This window comes from Somniosus microcephalus, chromosome 4, assembly GCF_052327205.1.
Source record: "Somniosus microcephalus isolate GS21.2 chromosome 4, FLI_Smic_1.0, whole genome shotgun sequence".
Classification (NCBI taxonomy): domain Eukaryota; kingdom Metazoa; phylum Chordata; class Chondrichthyes; order Squaliformes; family Somniosidae; genus Somniosus; species Somniosus microcephalus.
The window spans coordinates 162332865-162353083 of NC_140990.1; the positions used below are offsets into that span (position 1 = coordinate 162332865).

A 20219-nucleotide genomic window follows, 5' to 3' on the forward strand; every position below is an offset into this window, starting at 1 on the left:
GTGATAAGGCACTGTATAAGTATTGCTCCTATTTCTTACATTCTTATGGGATATGGGGATGGTGCAGGAATGTGGAGTTGAGGTCGATGATCAGCCATGATCTTATTGAATGACGGAGCAGGCTCGAAGGGCTGAATGGTCGACTCCTGCTCCTATTGCTTATGGACGAGTGCGAGGCAGGTTATGAGCAGCTGAGTTGGGAGTTTAACAGTTACAACAGCTCACATTTTCAAGCTTATTTACATAGATTATACAGCACAGAAACAGGCCATTCGGCCCAACTGGTCCATGCCGGAGTTTATTCTCCACACGAGCCTCCTCCCACTCTTATTCATCTCACCCAATTAGTATACTCTTCTATACCTTTCTCCCTCATGTACTTATCCAGCTTCCCCTTAAATGCATCTAGGAAGAAGCTAGCTCAATACTTCTGAGGGTTTTAAATTTGCCAAAGTCCCAAGTGCTTGAGTACATTGAGTTGGTAAAAGGCAGAATATTACGATGGCCTGAAGAATTGGGAGCAGTGATTTCATGCACAATGACACAAAAACCATTCAGTAGTGTAGCAAGATAATATAAAGCTTCTGGTGGATATGTAATCTCCCGCTCCATATCTGCCTTGCACGTTTCTGTGTCATTGCTGCAATCAGCTGTTGGACTGCCCAGATGGAATGACCATCTAAACCGCCGTAAAGGCTTTGATTCAGCTGGCCGCTGAAAATTATTAAATAGATACATACATACATTCCAACAAATATGTTTTCTCCAAAAACCCAGCGAATTTGAATATAATTTTCCCTTTATGTAGAGAATAACGTTTGCCAGGGAGTGATTATAAAACTGAAATCTCATTGAGCAGTTGGGATTATCTATAAGAGTAAATCTCAAGCAGTTTATAAGCAAAATGTGCAGCCTGAAATGGCATTACTGCCTTGAAATCACTGGAAGGTATGATTTATTTTTTATGATATATATACCACTTCAATTTCCTATGGCTATATTATTCTGTTTCTGTAGAGACACCAGCTGTCAGTACAGATGGTAAAACTATCAACTTGCTCCATGCTCCTGATGTCTGGTCATGTTCGCACAAGGGAAGTAACAATTGTGACTTCATCCCTCTGCCTTTATTGAGAAATAATCTCTGGTTGATTACTGGAGAATGCTATGCCCAATGCCCATTATAAATGGGGAATGGGACAGTCTCCCCCAGTGTAGCACTAAGCCATACGGCCCAGGCCGTCCCAGGTTCATGTACTGGGCTTTGCTGAGGTAGCCGGCCTCAGCTAGGGCAGTAGTATCACGCTGCAATTGGCCTCAGTACCCTGGACTAGTGGGAGGGTGGGGTTGCGGGAGAAGAAGTCAGTTAGAGTGTCTGCTAATATTGCTGTTTGTGGGATCTTGCTGTGAGCAAATTGGCTGCCACATTATAAAGGTGACTACGCTTCAAAAAAGTACTTAATTGGCTGTACAGTGCTTTGGGACGTCCTGAGGTCATGAAAGGCGATATATAAATGCAAGTCTTTCTTTTCTGATTGGTATCCCGAGACACCTGTGGATATGCGCTTTTGTGGATATTGGATCGAGGAAAGAATTGGGCTCGGCTGTGACTGAATGCCCGCTGAGACTCATCGCTCAGGTTAAGACATGAAGAATGAGCACTAGGGTGAGCTGCCAAAAGGTTGCCAACACCCTCTAGACCTGCACCCCAAGCAAAAGTCAGCATCTTTAGGAGGGGAGAGTGGAAGAACTGGGAACAATGAAAAAGAAGGATTTGAAGAAAAACAATGGTTCATCATTTGTTCTCTTTTGTATTTAACAAATTATTGATAATCTTATTAAATCAGCTCCTATACAGAGTAACTGGGTATCTGTTCTTGCAAATGAGAGGAATAGGAAGCAGATTGGCCAGATAGAGTGGAGAATATATGTCTACTGTGGGTTGATAGAAGGTGCATTGTAAAACTAAAATTGAATTTTAGTACATGAAACTGCTAAGAATCATTCCAAGGAGTAGGGATTGTATTTTTTGAGTTAGCCAGACACAGAAGGGCGCTCAGTTTCTCTGTTGTCATTGAATGGTATAATTCTCTATTAACCCTTTGTGGGTTGGATTTCCACTGTGGGGTTTGAAACAGGCCTATGTTTCAGTGTATAACACACACACACTGCACTTGACTCTGTGGCTCAGTGGTAGCACTATCGCCTCCGAGTCCGAATGTTGTTGGTTCAAGTCTTTCTCCAGATACTTAAGCACAAAATCTAGGCTGCACTGTTGAAGGCATCACCTTTTGGGTGAGATGTTAAACCGAGGCTTTGTCAGTCCACTCTCGTGGACATAAAAGAACCATGGCGCTATTTTGATGAAGAGCAGGGGAGTTCTTCCCAGGGGTCCTGGCCAATATTTATCCCTCAACCAACACCTAAAAACAGATTATCAGGTCATTATCACATTGTTGTGCACAAATTGTCTGCCACACATCCCACATTGCAATAGTGACTACACTTGAAAAGTACTTCATTGGCTGTATAGAGCTTTGGGACGTCCTGAAGTCATGAAAGATGCAAGTCTTTCTTTTTCTTTCTTTGACTTTCCTTAATGGTGCTATGCAAGAGGTAGCACATCAGAGGTGACAATCAGTGGCAGCCCACTTCAGGTGAGGCTGAGCAGGGGAGGAGGGAGGTCACTATGTGACACATGCAACATAAAGAAACAACACCTCATCACTGACCCAACAGCAGAGGTCCCTGGTTTTGACCTCCCTTGAAGACAGTGGACAGCGCTCAACGCAATCCACAGAGGGCGTGGACGATGTGGCCACCTGCTCCACAAGTGCGACTGTGGCCACAAATCCCAGACCATGGAGCACATCACATCAACCTGCCCTCTAAGATCTGTGCAGGAGGTGCCTCATTTTTCAATTTGGCATCTCAGGAGGCCATCGAATGGACAGTCAAACTAGACATCCCATTACAAGCTTTTCCCATCATACAAAACATAGAAACATAGAAGATAGGAACAGGAGTAGGCCATTCGGCCCCTTGAGCCTGCTCCGCCATTCAATGCGATCATGGCTGATCATCCAAATTCAGTACCCGGTCCCTGCTTTCTCCCCATACCCCTTGATCCCTTTAGCCTTAAGAAATATATCCAACTCCTTCTTGAATATATTTAATGAACTGGCTTCCACCGCCTTCTGTGGTAGAGAGTTCCACAGGTTCACCACTCTCTGGGTGAAGGAATTCCTCCTAATTTCTGTCCTAAATGGCCTACCCTTTATCCTTAGACTGTGTCCCCTGGTTCTGGACTCCCCGACCATCGGGAACATCCTTCCTACATCTAGTCTGTCCAGTCCTGTCAGAATTTTATAAGTTTCAATGAGATCACCTCTCATTCTTCTAAACTCCAGCGAGTACAAGCCCAATCGACCCAATCTCTCCTCATACGTCATTCCTGCCATTCCAGGTATCAGCCTGGTGAATCTTCGCTGAACTCCTTCCATGGCAAGAACATCCTTCCTCAGATAAGGTGACCAAAACTGCACACAATACTCAAGATGTGGTCTCACCAAGGCCCTGTACAACTACAGCAAGACATCCTTGTTCCTGTACTCAAACCCTCATGCTACGAAGGCCAACATACCATTTGCCTTCTTAACCGCCTGCTGCACCTGCATGCTTACCTTCAGCAACTGGTGCACAAGGACACCCAGGTCTCGTTGCACTTCCCCTTCTCCCAATCTATTGCCATTTAGATAATAATCTGCCTTCCTGTTTTTGCCACCAAAGTGGATAACCTCACATTTATCCACGTTATATTGCATCTGCCATGTTTCTGCCCAATCACCCAACATGTCCAAATCATCCTGGAGTTTCTCGGCATCCTCCTCACAGTACACACGCCCACCCAGCTTTGTGTCATCTGCAAATTTGGAGATATTACATCTAGTTCCCTTGTCTAGATCATTAATGTATATTGTGAATAGCTGGGGTCCAAGGGCCGATCCCTGCGGTACCCCACTAGTCACTGCCTGCAACTCGGAAAAGGACCCGTTTATTCCAACTCTTTGCTTTCTGTCTGCCAAACAGTTCTCTATCCAAGTCAATACCTTGCCCCCAATCCCATGTGCCTTAACTTTACACGCTAATCTCTTATGTGGGACCTTATCGAAGGCCTTCTGAAAGTCCAGATACACCACATCCACTGGTTCTCCCTTATCTATTTTAACAGTTACATCCTCAAAAAATTCCAGTAGATTAGTCAAGCACGATTTACCTTTTGTGAATCCATGCTGACTTTGTCCGATCCTGTCACTGTTTTCCAAGTGCTCTGCTATTACATCTTTTATAATGGACTCTAGCATTTTCCCCACTACTGGTGTCAGGCTTACCGGTCTGTAATTCCCTGTTTTCTCTCTAGTGGGGTAACATTAGCTACCCTCCAATCCATGGGTACTGTTCCAGATTCCATTGAATGTTGGAAGATGATCAGCAATGCATCTACTATTTCTAGGGCCACTTCCTTAAGTACCCTAGGATGTAGATTATCAGGCCCTGGGGATTTATCGGCCTTCAATCCTATCAATTTCCCAAACACCATTTCCCTACAAATACTGATTTCTTTCAGTTCCTCCCTTTCATCAGACCCTATATTCCCCCGTATCTCTGGGAGGTTATTTGTGTCCTCCTTTGTGAAGACAGAACCAAAATATGTATTTAGTTGGTCTGCCATTTCTTTGTTCCCCATTATAAATTCCCCTGATTCTGACTTCACCAATCTTTTTCTCTTCACATATCTATAAAAGCTTTTACAGTCAGTTTTTATGTTCCCTGCAAGCTTACTCTCATATTCTATTTTCCCCTTCTTAATTAATCCCTTTGTCCTCCTTTGTTGAATCCTAAATTGCTCCCAATCCTCAGGATTATTGCTTTTTCTGGCCAATTTATATATCCTCTCCTTGGATCTTATGCTATCCCTAATTTCCCTTGTTAGCCACGGTTGAGTCACCTTTTTTGTTTTATTTTTATGCCAAACTGGGATGAACAAATTCTGTAGTTCATCCATGCGGTCTTTGAATGTTTGCCATTGCCTATCCACCATCAACCCTTTGAGTGACATTCCCCAATCAATCCTACCCAACTCGCGCCTCAGACCATCGTAGTTTCCTTTATTTAAATTTAGGACCCTAGTCTCTGAGTCAACTACTTCATTCTCCATCTTAATGAAGAATTCTATCATATTATGATCGCTCCGACCCAAGGGGCCTCGTACAACAAGATTGCTAATTAATCCTTTCTCATTACATAATACCCAGTCTAAGATGGCCTGATCTCTGGTTGGTTCCTCGACATATTGGTCCAGGAAACCATCCCGTAAACACTCCAGGAATTCCTCCTCCACAGTATTGTTACTAATTTGGTTAGCCCAATCTATATGTAGATTAAAGTCACCCATGATGACTGCTGTGCCCTTATTGCACGCTTCTTTAATTTCCCTTTTAATGCCATCCCCAACCTCCGCCTTACTGTTTGGAGGTCTATATACCACTCCCACTAATGTTTTCTGCCCCTTGGTATTTCTCAATTCTACCCATACAGATTCCACATCATCAGAGCTAATATCCTTCCTTACAATTGTGTTAATCCCTTCTTTAACCAGTAATGCTACCCCACCTCCCTTTCCTTTTTGCCTATCTTTCCTGAATATCAAATACCCGTGGATGTGGAGTTCCCAGCCTTGGCCGGATATCCTTGAGCCATGTTTCCGTAATCCCAACCAAATCATATTCGTTTACCTCTATTTGCGCAGCCAATTCATCCAACTTATTACGAATGCTCCTCGCATTAAGACACAAAGCCTTCAGGCTTATTTTTTTAACACTCTTAGACCTATTAGAATTATTATTTACTGTGGCCATGTTTGATTTAAACTGTTGATTTCTCTGACTGCCACTTTTGTTTTTCTCCTTCCTTTCTTTTGCTTTTATCCTTGTTTCCCTTTCCTCTGTCTCCCTGCTCAGGTTCCCAACCCCCTGCCATTTTTGTTTAAACCCTCCACCAGAGCACTAGCAAACACTCCGCCTAGGACATCGGTTCCAGCCCTGCCCAGCTGCAAACTTTCCGGTTTGAACTGGTCCCACCTCCCCCAGAACCGGTTCCAATGTCCCAGGAACTTGAATCCCTCCCCCTGGCACCATTCCTCTAGCAACATATTCATCTGAAATATTCTTCTATTTCTACTCTGACTAGCACGTGGCACTGGTAGCAATCCTGAGATTACTGCCTTTGAGGTCCTATTTTTTAATTTACCTCCTAACTCCCTATATTCAGCTTTTAGGACCTCATCCCGGTTTTTACCTATATCGTTGGTACCTATATGCACCACGACAACTGGCTGTTCACCCTTCCCTTCCAAAATGTTCTGCAGCCGCTCTGAGACATCCTTGACCCTTGCACCAGGGAGGCAACACCATCCTGGAGTCTCGTTTGCGGCTGCAGAAATGCCTATCTATTCCCCTTACAATAGAATCCCCTATTACTATAGCTCTATCCCTCTTTTTCCTCCCGTCCTGTGCAGCAGAGCCACCCCTGGTGCCAGGAAGTTGGCTGCTGCTGCCTTCCTCTGATAAGCCATCCCCCCCAACAGTATTCAAAGTGGTGTATCTGTTTGAGAGGGGGATGTCCACAGGGAACCCCTGCACTACCTGCCTGCGCCTAGTACTCTGCCTGTTGGTCACCCGTTCCCTTTCTGCCTGTCCAACCTCTACCTGCGGTGTGTCCAACTCGCTAAACGTGCTATTCACAACGTCCTCAGCATCGTGAACGCTCCAGTATGCATCCAATCGCAGCTCCAGCGCCGCAATGCGGTCTGTCAGTAGCTGCCGCAAAAGAACTGTGGAGTTTATAAATGTTGCTTGTTTTGAAATTTCTCCGCTTCCCTGATGGCATTGATCATTCTGTGATGAATTGCATTAAGCAAAGTGGCCAATTAAAATGTAACCCCTCTGACCCTCGTGGCCCATAGAGATGCTGGATGCCAGAGACACACAGATATCCCCTGTGCCGAGCGCTGGTTGCCCACAAGTGATGGGAAATATGTCATGTCATATTCCTGTAACATGACTTATGACGTATATTTATATAGCGCCTTTCATTACCTCAGGATGTCCCAAAGCGCTTTATGGCCAATGAAGTACTTTTGAAGTGTAGTCACTGTTGCAATGTAGAAAATGCAGCAACTAATTTGCACAGCAAGTTCCACAAATGTGATTTTGGTCAGTTAATCTATTTTAGTGATGTTGGTTGAGGGATAAATATTGGCCAGGACACAGGGTGAACTCCCCTGCTCTTCTTCAAAATAGTGCCATGGGATCTTTTACATCCACCTGAGAGGGCAGACGAGCCCTGGGTTTAAAGTCTCATCTGAAAGACAGCACTTCCAACAGTGCAGCACTCCCTCCGTACTGCACTGGAGTGTCAGCCTAGATTTTGTGCTCTTGCCTGGAGTGCGACCTGGACCTCCTGACTCAGAGGCGGGAGTGCTACCCATTGAGCCATGGCTGACAACTATGGTGTAGTGTTTAACCTGCGCTACTAATTTAATACAGAGATCTGAGTGTCACCACCTTCAATGGTCAGTGCTAAAATGGAGGTAAGTGAGGGGATTATTTTATAAAATCAAATGTGTAAGCTAAAAAAACCACAAGCGCCTTTAAAGATGCAGGAATAAGGGTAGTTTGCTGACTTTTTTTTGGAAGAATGCAAAGGGAGGTGACTTACAGATCCATGCTGTGCTGTTGTGGAGAGGCACTGGCAAAGTCTACAGGGAAGAAAGGATAAGCAGGGGATCGAGTAATCCTGGGACAGTCCATTATGGTTGGTTTGAAAGCCTGGAGGAGGACCTGTAGGTGCCTTTGCTGCTATGCCAGGGTGTGTGTTTGTGGCATGATGGATGAGGGGTCTTAAAGAGGAGAAACAACAACAACTTGCAATTCTAGAGCACCTTTAATGTAGTAAAGCGTCCCCAGGCATTCCACAGGAGCATAATCAGACAAAAATTGACACCGAGCCAAAGAAGGAGATATTAGGACAGGTGACCAAACGTTTGGTCGAAGAAGTAAGTTTTAAGCAGCGTCTTAAAGGAGGAGCGAGGGGTAGAAAAGCGGAGACGTTTGGGGACGAAATTTCAGAGCTTAGGTTCTAGGCAGCTGAAGGCACGGCCGCCAATAGAGCGGTGAAGGAAGTGGGGGATGCGCAGGAGGCCAGAATTGGAGGAACACAGAGTTCTCGAAGGAACATCTGGAAACAATTTGAGGGGAAACAAAAATGTGAGGAAAAGGAACTGCATCCTTATATGTGGGAGGGGGCAGATTTACTCTAATCGTTATGTCTAGTGAAGCTGTAAAACTGTTGTTTTGAAGACTTTCACTCGAAATTGGGAACAGAGGCTATAGTCCACACAGTGAGCAAAGAAAGTCTCCCCCCTATTGTGTAGTCAAAAAATTGTAGGCTCAGAATGGCATTAGGGCCTCCCTCACCATGAGGGGGCCTTTGAGATAAATAACTGAGGAGGCATTTGAGAATTTAAATAGACCTTCACTTTAATGAGACCCTCAGTCAGCAACAAAAGCAACACAAAAAATGCAATTGTTTGCTATAATTTCACTGAAGGTGATCTTTGCAAATGAAGGCAAGTTTGTCCAATTTGAGATAAAGGCTGACCAAGCACTGTCAACCTCCTATATATTTATACATTAATACATTGCTTTCGGGTGGGCCATTATCCCCAACAATCAAAGATCCTTCTTCAAATAAGACACACACAACACATTACCAGAAAGTAGCGTGGGTAAAGATCACAATTAGACAATAAATATGTAAATGAGCTGCACATACTTACTGAGCTGAAACTCCCATTCAGCAGCGCTACACAGTGGCACATACATGAAAAGGTTATAGAGGCACTGGAGAAAATGCAGACAAGATTTACAAGGATGATACCAGAACTGAGAGGTTATAACTATCAGGAAAGATTGATCAGGCTGGGGCTCTTTTCTCTGGAAAAGAGAAGGCTGAGTGGTGACCTGATACAGTTCTTTAAGATTATGAAAGGGTTTGATAGGGTAGATGTAGAGAAGGTGTTTCCACTTGTGAGGGAGTCCAAAACTAGGGGCCATAAATATAAGATAGTCACAAATAGATCCAATAAGGAATTCAGGAGAAACTTCTTTACCCAGAGAGTGGTTAGAATGTGGAACTCTCTACCACAGGGAGTGGTTGAGGTGAATAGCATAGAGGCATTTAAGGTGAAGCAAGATAAGTACACGAGGGAGAAAGGAATAGAAAGAGATACTGATATGGTTAGATGAAGAGGGGTGGGAGGAGGCTCGAATGGAGTATAAACACTGACACGGATCAGTGGGCCCAAATGACCTGTTTCTGTGTTGTAAATTCGATGTCATTCTACGTATACTAATGAATGATTTCACCAACCTTTCCACCATCTGCGTTGTATTCTTTCTCATCCACGTCCAGCAGCCTGGCCAAGCCAAAGTCAGTGATCTTAATGTGATTCGGTGACTTTACCAGCACGTTCCTTGCTGCCAAGTCTCGATGAACCAGGCGCCTCTCCTCCAGGTACATCATTCCCTGCCGTGCACAAATTAGCCTCCCTATTAATTTGTTCACTTTTAATGGCTGCAGAAGGTTTTTTTAAAAAAACATAAAATGTGCAGAAATAAACAGTGTTTAAAAATATTGCAGCAAGGTTTCACTTTTAGTTAGATATGTTCGAGTGATTTAGAGAATTTCTTGATAGGCACAGCTGCAGAAATATCACCCTCTGAATAGCCCAGTGATGCCAAGTTGGCTGATGTCGTAGGTTCAGCAACATGAGATGTGCAATGCTGAGCTTCTGTTCAAGCTAAAATAGAAATTAAAATAACATTTTGCATCTTCATACATTACAACAGTGACTACACTTCAAAAAGGGAATGGTAGCATAGTGGTTATGTTACTGGACTAGTAATCCAGAGACCTGGACTAGTAATCCAGAGACCTGGACTAGTAATCCAGAGACCTGGACTAGTAATCCAGAGACCTGGACGAGTAATCCAGAGACCTGGACGAGTAATCCAGAGACCTGGACGAGTAATCCAGAGACCTGGACTAGTAATCCAGAGACCTGGACGAGTAATCCCGAGACCTGGACTAATAATCCAGAGACGTGGAGACCTGGAGTAGTAATCCAGAGACCTGGACGAGTAATCCCGAGACCTGGACTAATAATCCAGAGACGTGGAGACCTGGAGTAGTAATCCAGAGACCTGGACTAGTAATCCAGAGACCTGGACTAGTAATCCAGAGACGTGGACTAGTAATCCAGAGACCTGGACGAGTAATCCAGAGACCTGGACTAGTAATCCAGAGACGTGGACTAGTAATCCAGAGACCTGGACTAGTAATCCAGAGACCTGGACTAATAATCCAGAGACGTGGACTAGTAATCCAGAGACGTGGACTAGTAATCCAGAGACCTGGACTAGTAATCCAGAGACCTGGACTAATAATCCAGAGACGTGGACTAGTAATCCAGAGACGTGGACTAGTAATCCAGAGACCTGGACTAGTAATCCAGAGACCTGGACTAATAATCCAGAGACCTGGACTAGTAATCCAGAGACGTGGACTAGTAATCCAGAGACCTGGACTAATAATCCAGAGACCTGGACTAGTAATCCCGAGACCTGGACTAGTAATCCAGAGACCTGGACTAGTAATCCAGAGACCTGGACTAGTAATCCCGAGACCTGGACTAGTAATCCAGAGACGTGGACTAGTAATCCAGAGACCTGGACTAATAATCCAGAGACCTGGACTAGTAATCCAGAGACCTGGACTAATAATCCAGAGACCTGGACTAATAATCCAGAGATGTGGACGAGTAATCCCGAGACCTGGACTAATAATCCAGAGACGTGGAGACCTGGACTAGTAATCCCGAGACCTGGACTAGTAATCCAGAGACCTGGACTAATAATCCAGAGACCTGGACTAGTAATCCAGAGACGTGGACTAGTAATCCAGAGACCTGGACTAGTAATCCAGAGACCTGGACTAATAATCCAGAGACCTGGACTAATAATCCAGAGATGTGGACGAGTAATCCCGAGACCTGGACTAATAATCCAGAGACGTGGAGACCTGGACTAGTAATCCCGAGACCTGGACTAGTAATCCAGAGACCTGGACTAGTAATCCTGAGACCTGGACTAGTAATCCAGAGACCTGGACTAGTAATCCAGAGACCTGGACTAGTAATCCAGAGACCTGGACTAGTAATCCAGAGACGTGGACTAGTAATCCAGAGACCTGGACTAGTAATCCCGAGACGTGGACTAGTAATCCCGAGACCTGGACTAGTAATCCAGAGACCTGGACTAGTAATCCCGAGACCTGGACTAGTAATCCCGAGACGTGGACTAGTAATCCAGAGACGTGGACTAGTAATCCAGAGACCTGGACTAGTAATCCAGAGACCTGGACTAGTAATCCAGAGACCTGGACTAGTAATCCAGAGACCTGGACTAGTAATCCAGAGACCTGGACTAGTAATCCCGAGACCTGGACTAGTAATCCCGAGACCTGGACTAGTAATCCCGAGACCTGGACTAGTAATCCCGAGACCTGGACTAGTAATCCAGAGACCTGGACGAGTAATCCAGAGACCTGGACGAGTAATCCAGAGACCTGGACTAGTAATCCAGAGGCCTGGACTAGTAATCCCGAGACCTGGACTAGTAATCCCGAGACCTGGACTAGTAATCCCGAGACCTGGACTAGTAATCCCGAGACCTGGACTAATAATCCAGAGACGTGGACTAGTAATCCCGAGACCTGGACTAGTAATCCCGAGACCTGGACTAGTAATCCCGAGACCTGGACTAGTAATCCCGAGACCTGGACTAGTAATCCCGAGACCTGGACTAGTAATCCCGAGACCTGGACTAGTAATCCCGAGACCTGGACTAGTAATCCAGAGACCTGGACTAATAATCCAGAGATGTGGACTAGTAATCCCGAGACCTGGACTAGTAATCCCGAGACCTGGACTAGTAATCCAGAGACCTGGACTAATAATCCAGAGACGTGGACTAGTAATCCCGAGACCTGGACTAGTAATCCAGAGACCTGGACTAGTAATCCAGAGACGTGGACTAGTAATCCCGAGACCTGGACTAGTAATCCCGAGACCTGGACTAGTAATCCAGAGACGTGGACTAGTAATCCAGAGACCTGGACTAGTAATCCAGAGACGTGGACTAGTAATCCAGAGACCTGGACTAGTAATCCAGAGACCTGGACTAGTAATCCCGAGACCTGGACTAGTAATCCAGAGACGTGGACTAGTAATCCAGAGACCTGGACTAGTAATCCCGAGACCTGGACTAGTAATCCCGAGACGTGGACTAGTAATCCCGAGACCTGGACTAGTAATCCCGAGACCTGGACTAGTAATCCAGAGACCTGGACTAATAATCCAGAGACGTGGACTAGTAATCCCGAGACCTGGACTAGTAATCCAGAGACGTGGACTAGTAATCCCGAGACCTGGACTAGTAATCCAGAGACGTGGACTAGTAATCCCGAGACCTGGACTAGTAATCCAGAGACGTGGACTAGTAATCCAGAGACCTGGACTAGTAATCCAGAGACGTGGACTAGTAATCCCGAGACCTGGACTAGTAATCCCGAGACCTGGACTAGTAATCCCGAGACCTGGACTAGTAATCCCGAGACCTGGACTAGTAATCCCGAGACCTGGACTAGTAATCCCGAGACCTGGACTAGTAATCCCGAGACCTGGACTAGTAATCCCGAGACCTGGACTAGTAATCCCGAGACGTGGACTAATAATCCCGAGACGTGGACTAGTAATCCCGAGACCTGGACTAGTAATCCCGAGACCTGGACTAGTAATCCCGAGACCTGGACTAGTAATCCCGAGACCTGGACTAGTAATCCCGAGACCTGGACTAGTAATCCCGAGACCTGGACTAGTAATCCAGAGACGTGGACTAATAATCCAGAGACGTGGACTAGTAATCCCGAGACCTGGACTAGTAATCCAGAGACCTGGACTAATAATCCAGAGACCTGGACTAATAATCCAGAGACATGGACTAGTAATCCAGAGACCTGGACTAGTAATCCAGAGACCTGGACTAATAATCCAGAGACCTGGACTAATAATCCAGAGACGTGGACTAGTAATCTGCGAGATGTGAGACCACAGCTGTGGCATTTAAATTCAGTTAATTAAATAAATCTGGAATAAAAAGCTAGTATCAGTAATGGTAACCATGAAACTATCGGATTGTCGTAAAACCCCATCTGGTTCACTAATGTCCTTTAGGAAAGGAAATCTGCCGTCCTTATGTGGTCTGGCCTATACATAGGATATACGGCACAGAAACAGGCCATTCGGCCCAGCCAGTTTATGCTGGCATTTATGCTCCACTCGAGCCTCCTCTCGTCTTTCCTCATCTAAATCTATAAGCATAACCCTCTATTCCCTTTTCCCCCATATGCTTATCTAGCTCCCTTTAAATGCATCTATACTATTCACTTCACCCACTCCCTGTAGTAGCGAGTTCTACATTCTCACCACTCTTTGGGTAAAGAAGTTTCTTCTGAATTCCCTATTGGATTTCTTGGTGACTATCTTATATTGATGGCCTCTAGTTATGCTCTTCCCCACAAGTGGAAACATTCTCTCTGTATCCACTCTATCAAAACCTTTCATAATTTTAAAGACCTCTATTAAGTCACCCCTCAGCCTTCTTTTTTCAAGAGAAGAGACCCAGCCTGTTCATCCTTTCATGATAGGTATACCCTCACATTTCTGGTATCATCCCTGTAAATCTTCTCTGCACCCTCTCCAATGCCTCTATATCCTTTTTATAATATGGCGACCAGAACTGCATGCAGTACTCTAAGTGTGGTCTAACCAAGGTTCGATACAGGTTTAGCATAACTTCCCTACTTTTCAATTCTATCTCTCTAGAAATAAATCCTAGTGCTTGGTTTGCTTTTTTTATGGCCTTGCTAACCTGTGTTGCAACTTTTAGTGATTTGTGTATTTGTACTCCGAGATCCCTTTGTTCCTCTACCCCACCTGGACTCGCACCCTCCAAGTGATAAGTGACCTCCCTATTCTTCCTACCAAAATGTAATACCTCTCATTTATTTGTGCACAGCAAGCTCCCACAAACAGCAGTGTGATAATGACCAGCTAATCTGTTTTTTAGTGGTGTTGGTTGAGGGATAAATATTCGCCAGTACACGGGGAAGAACGCCCCCCACTCTGCTTCGAAATAGCGCCATGGGATCTTTTCCGTCCACCTGAGAGAGCAGACGGGGCCTCGGTTTAACGTCTCATCCGAAAGAAGCGTAATTATTGTCAGAGTGAAAAATCTAAGATCACATGGAATTACGGGCTCAACCAGGTAGGTGACATGAGCTTGTGAAGAATAAGATGCTATGTTTCACTCGTCACCATTACATGTATAATGTTGTTGACATTTGTACACCTTTGACTACCAATGTCGACAGAGTAAGGTGCTAATGTTTCTCAACTTTTAAAATATTGGGGTTTGCGGTCCAGGAAGGAAACTAAATCAAGCGCTCCACTTCCTTCCTGGAGCGCAACAGGCAGCAGGCGGGGTGGTGAGCAGCGCTGCTCACTGGGCCATCCAGCGCTGCTGCATTGTTGGAAGGCTCCTTCCCTCCTTTAAAGGGAAGGGCAATCACTGCAGGCTCTGCAAGGGGAAAACATACCTGGTCCCCGACGGCAGCTGCGATCCGGCTTGATCAAACCTGATGCACTGCAGCAGAGTGCCGGGCTGATCGAGCACTGGGGATAAAAGGAAAAAAACCCAGAAAACGAGCATTTGACTATTTTTTTCCCTACCTCAGCCACCTCGCCTTTAAGAATTGCCCCCGGAGCGCCTGGCCTCCCGATGAACTCCTCCTGCAGCTGTCGGTGTTGTCGCCTGACGATGCTGCAGGGGGCGGAACCGAAGTTCGGGTCCGGGGTGCTACCGGGACGATGCGCACAGCGATGACGTCACGATCTCCAGGCGAAGGAGATCGGGGCGCAATCCCATACCGTCGCCACAAACCTCCCGCTGAATTTAGCGAGAGGCGATATTCTCGCTGCGGCCAGGCGGTAAGTGGTTAGCGTCCTTTTATCGCTCACTGGAGGCGATAATGGGAGGCGCAAAGGTACTCAATTTCTCCCCCAAGGACTCAGGTCAGAGGCGGGCAGCATTGAGGAGTGAAAGGTTTCAGCCTTGTAAACTGTAGTAAATCTGAAGATCATCAGGTGCTTTTTCCATTGGATTTTCAGCCAAGGAAGTGTGGAAAAATGCCTTGGATGTATCATCAAGCCATAACAAACTGGGTGATGGACCCTTGAATCATCAACTTACAACACAAACAGAAGGGGTGATTCTGAAACCAACAGTCAAACATTGCAGCTTCTAAAGTGAATGCTTTTCTGGTTACTAGCAGTGTCCACCACTGAAGGGAGGAGGCCTGCATAATTAAATTGTGCGCTCTGGAGCCAAGCTGTCAAATGAAGGCCGTGAAGGGAATCGTGCCATATCTTGGCCTCCATCTGTGATAGCAGGTCCTACTAGTATGGCCTGTTTCAAAGCTCAGCTCCAGTAGCCCGGAAAATGCAAATAGAAACATTTCCCTCCCAGGAGACTGACAGGCCGTTGAAGGCAGCTTCCCAACTCCCTCCACTTCTGCAGCAGAGTCTTGACAACCATTTGTTCTGGAGCATTGCCACGAGATTCAGTTGACACCAGAGCCAAAACCGCACTGTGCCCACACCCAGGAGCGGGACTGAGTCGCTATGTTTAAGTAAAACATCACTGTAGTGCCAATGGATCAGTCTGACTGACCACCATGCATTTGTACCTTGAAGATCAAGACTTATAGAAGAACAGAACGTGGCAGCTGATTATTTAACTGAGGTTGTGATTGTGATTGCATAACTAGAAGACGTGACTATAAAATGAAGCCTTGTACAAGACTAAAAATTGGAAGCCATTTTTCCACAAGGGTAGTGGATTCATAAACAGACCCCCAACGGAATCAACTACTGTAATACTGGGGCAGAAATCTATCTTGGGCAGTAGCGCAAAATGGGAGGTATCGCATCGGTGGGGAGCAGAACAGGCTATTAACACACAAACTACCCCACTGTGGCACCTCACTGCTTATTGGAGAAAAAAATATAGTTAAGAACAGGGTTGAAGAGTCTAATAAGAGACATATATAGTCAAATTCTTTGCAAAACACCAGGTTAAGGGAAACCGCGACCTGACAAGACACCAGAGCCGATACTGGAGACTATTTGGAACTGGGGGAGGGTGTGGGAGCAGCAAGGCTCCCCAATCCACCCTTCCCGAGCTAATGCAGAACATGAGCTAATGCAGAACATGCGTCTGTCCATAGTTTCTTTGAAGTTTTGCATTCTGAGGACTGGCCATCATCTATACATGATTATATTTCTGAAGGTTCACACGTTATTAACTGTGAGGCCTAATAGCTTGTGGTGGAGGGAGAAATACCAGCCTGCCTTCCTTGATCACATTCCAGCACTTCAGTCTTTTCCAACAACTGCTCTTTAGTAAACTGGAACAGGCCAAGCAATGGAAGAAGCTATGTAAAGAATGGAAACAATATGAGCATCACTCTTGGTTATCGGTTGTAGGAAAGATGTATTGAGACCGAAATTCCAGGTTTGCGGGAGAGTGGAAAAGGAGATTTCTGCACGGAGGAGGGAGCCAGGGATTTGGGGCAGAACTTGATTCCAGCGAGACTAAAATGGTGTCTTAAATTCAAAGGGGGAGGAAGAGGGCAGGTCTGGCATGTTCCTGGGCTACCCTGGGAATTTGATCCATGATATCTTTATAATAATGACCTGTGACCTGCCCAACAGATGTGCAAAGACCTGTTGGCACTGGTTGCAGCTGATGGTCAGAACGGCAATGTTTATTGATGTACATCTCAAACGGAGAGAGTAACAAAAGCTGATGAAATGGTGAAGGTCTTAGAACAAAAATCTTGATTTGAAAACTTGCACCGACTATTTTACTATCGAGACTGTTTCAAACTGTAAGAAATGACCAATTGGTGATTTTGAAAACTTTTCCCTGGTGGAGAGCAAAAGGAGGGGGAGGAGTGACTAGAACCCGAGGTGTGATTCTAGAGAAAGGCAGGAGTGGCGAGGGAACAGCCTCAAGTGGCTGCTGTCTATCTGGACGAGGGACTGGGTTGCCATGAATGTCCTATTTCCCTTTGGCTGATGACATCCTCATTTGAAGCAGGTGAGATCATTTCAGCGACAAGTGTTATCACTCGTGGTCTCCTCGGGATACAAGCTCGGTTATTTGCACGACCCTTTGCATGATGGGTACGGTCACAATTCAGCTAACGCGGAGACAGCGCACCCAGTCGGGTATTTTCTGTTTCCTAATATTGCCGGACTGGCAACAGTGACAGCACAGAGAATTAAATTTGGCAACGGGCTGCCCACCTAGCCACCTCTCTGCTGTCCCCTCCCATGCAGCTGCTTATTGCGGTTGGTTGGTATCCTTTTGTGAAAGGCTGTGGCTGCTCTTTTAATGACATTCCCATGGCTTCGCATCTCATCGTTGCCTGTGCTTACAATTTCCCCCAGTCCGTGCAGATTCTCCACATTGCACACTGATTGCCTGGTTACCAGCCTTTCCAAAGGCAGTCACGGCAAACTGAAGCCCCATGTCTGCTCCCGCATCAACCTCCTGCGCAACAGGGAATTTGTAAGGGTCTCTCGAGTGGGCCTTGTAATTATTCAGCCGGCAGAATGTTTAAGTAGTCGACGCGCTCCGTTGCTATGCAGTTTGAAAAGCAAGTGCCACATTCCAGCTGATCGTAAGGCTTTTTAATTTTTGAGCCTTCAAATGCTCTGTCCTTGTCACATCTCAGGCTATGCTTACCAGGGGTGGGAGTTTAAAATGGCTGGGAATGGACAGGCACACGCTGTGTTACTGAATGTCCACAACACTGCTTTCAACATCACTCACATCCAGAGTCTATTCCCAGAAAGGAACAAATCGAGGTGTGAGAAAATTGCAGATGTGGACCGAGACACGTAACCAGAGGCATACTTCAGCATCCTCGGTAAACTTGAGCTATTCCAAAACACTGCTGCCTGTGTCCTAAATCACACCAAGTCCTGTTCACCCATCACCCCTGTGCTCGCTGATCTACATTGGCTTCCAGTCCGGCAACGCCTCAATTTTAAAAATCTCATCCTTGTGTTCATATCCCTCTCTGTAACCACCTCCAGTCCTGCAACCCTCTGAGATCTCTGCGCTCTTCCAATTCTGGCCTCTTGCACATCCCCAACTTTCATCGCTCCACCATTGGTGCCTGTGCCTTCAGCTGCTCAGGCCCCAAGCTCTGGAATTCCCTCCCTTAATCTCTCTGTCCTCAACCTCTCTCTTTTCCTTTAAGTTGCTTGTTAAAACCTACCTCTTTGACCAACCCTTTGGTCACCTGTCCTAATGTAATATATTGGGCAATAAATGCTGTCCTTGCCAGCGATGCCCACATCCCACGAACGATTTAAAAAAAAATCTCCTTATGTGGCTTGGTGTCAAACTTTGTCTGATTATGCTCCTGTGAAATGCCTTGGGAGGTTTTACTCCATTAAAGGCGCTAATGGAGTGAATGGGGGTGGCAGTCTGTGCTTACCTCAGTAAAACAACTCTTTTTATTATTGATTTGGTGTGTGGAGCAATGTTGGCCCCTTAAAAACTGAAAGCAGTGATATTATCTATGATAATAAGGAAATGGCAGACATGTTGAGTAATTACTTTGCTTCAGTATTTACAGTAGAGGAAGATGATACCATGCTGGAAATCCCAAGGAAACTAAATCAGGGACAGGGACTCAACAAAATCAACATAAGTAAAATAACAGTAATGAAGAAAATAATGGCACTAAAGAGTGACAAATCTCCAGAATCAGATGGTTTCCATCCCAGGGTTTTAAAGGAAGTAGGTGAGTACATTGTAGATGCCCTAACTATAATCTTCCAAAGTTCTCTCGATTCAGGAACCGTTCCTTTAGATTGGAAAATTGCGCACGTCACTCCGCTATATAAAAATGGTGAGAGAGGGAAACCAGGCAATTATAGAGCAGTTAGCCTAACATCTGTTGTCGGGAAACTGCTAGAGTCTATAATTAAGGATAGGGTGACTGAACATCTTGAAAATTTTCAGTTGATCAGAGAGAGTCAGCATGGATTTGTGAAAGGTAGGTCATGCCTGACAAACCTGATTGAATTTTTTGAAGAGGTGACTAAAATAGTTGACAGGGGATTATCTATGGATGTTTTTTATATGGACTTCCAGAAGGCATTTTGTTAACAGTCCCACATAAGAGACTGTTAATGAAAGTAGAAGCTCACGGAATTTAGGGCAAATTATTGATCTGGTTAGGAAATTGGCTCAGCGGCAGGAGACAGGCAGTAGGGATAATGGGTAGGCACTCAAATTGGCAGGATGTGATTAGTGGTGTCCCGCAGGGATCTGTGTTGGGGCCTCAACTATTCACAATATTTATTAATGAATTAGATGATGGCATAGAAAGTCATATATCCAAATTTACCGATGACACAAAGATAGGCGGCATTGCAGGCAGTGTAGATGGAAGCATAAAATTACAAAGGGATATCGACAGATTAAATGAATGGGCAAAACTGTGGCAAATGGATTTCAATGTAGGCAAATGTGAGGTCATCCACTTTGGACCTAAAAAGGATAGAACAGAGTATTTTCTAAATGGTGAAAAGCTAAAAACAGTGGAGGTCCAAAGAGACTTGGGAGGGTTCAGGTACATAGATCATTAAAATGTCATGGACAGGTACAAAAATAATCAAAAAGGCTAATGGAATGCTGGCCTTCTAGAGGACTAGAATACAAGGGGGTAGAAGTTATGCTGCAGCTATACAAAACCCTGGTTCAACCACACCAGGAATACTGTGAGCAGTTCTGGGTACCACACTTTAGGAAGGATATATTGGCCTTGGAGGGAGTGCAGTGTAGGTTTACCAGAATGATACCCGGACTTCAAGGTTTGAGTTACGAGGAGAGATT

The 20219-nt window shown here is 45.3% G+C and overlaps 1 protein-coding gene across 2 annotated transcripts in view; it reads right to left on the minus strand.

Annotated features, from left to right (window-relative positions):
- Window positions 1-20219, minus strand: part of erbb4b (erb-b2 receptor tyrosine kinase 4b) — a 1694493-nt gene that overhangs the window by 219292 nt on the left and 1454982 nt on the right. For both annotated transcript variants that reach the window (XM_085985415.1, XM_085985416.1), the window contains exon 21: window positions 9493-9648. In XM_085985415.1, the coding sequence (XP_085841541.1) occupies window positions 9493-9648 (156 nt within the window). The remainder of the gene's footprint in view (window positions 1-9492; window positions 9649-20219) is intronic.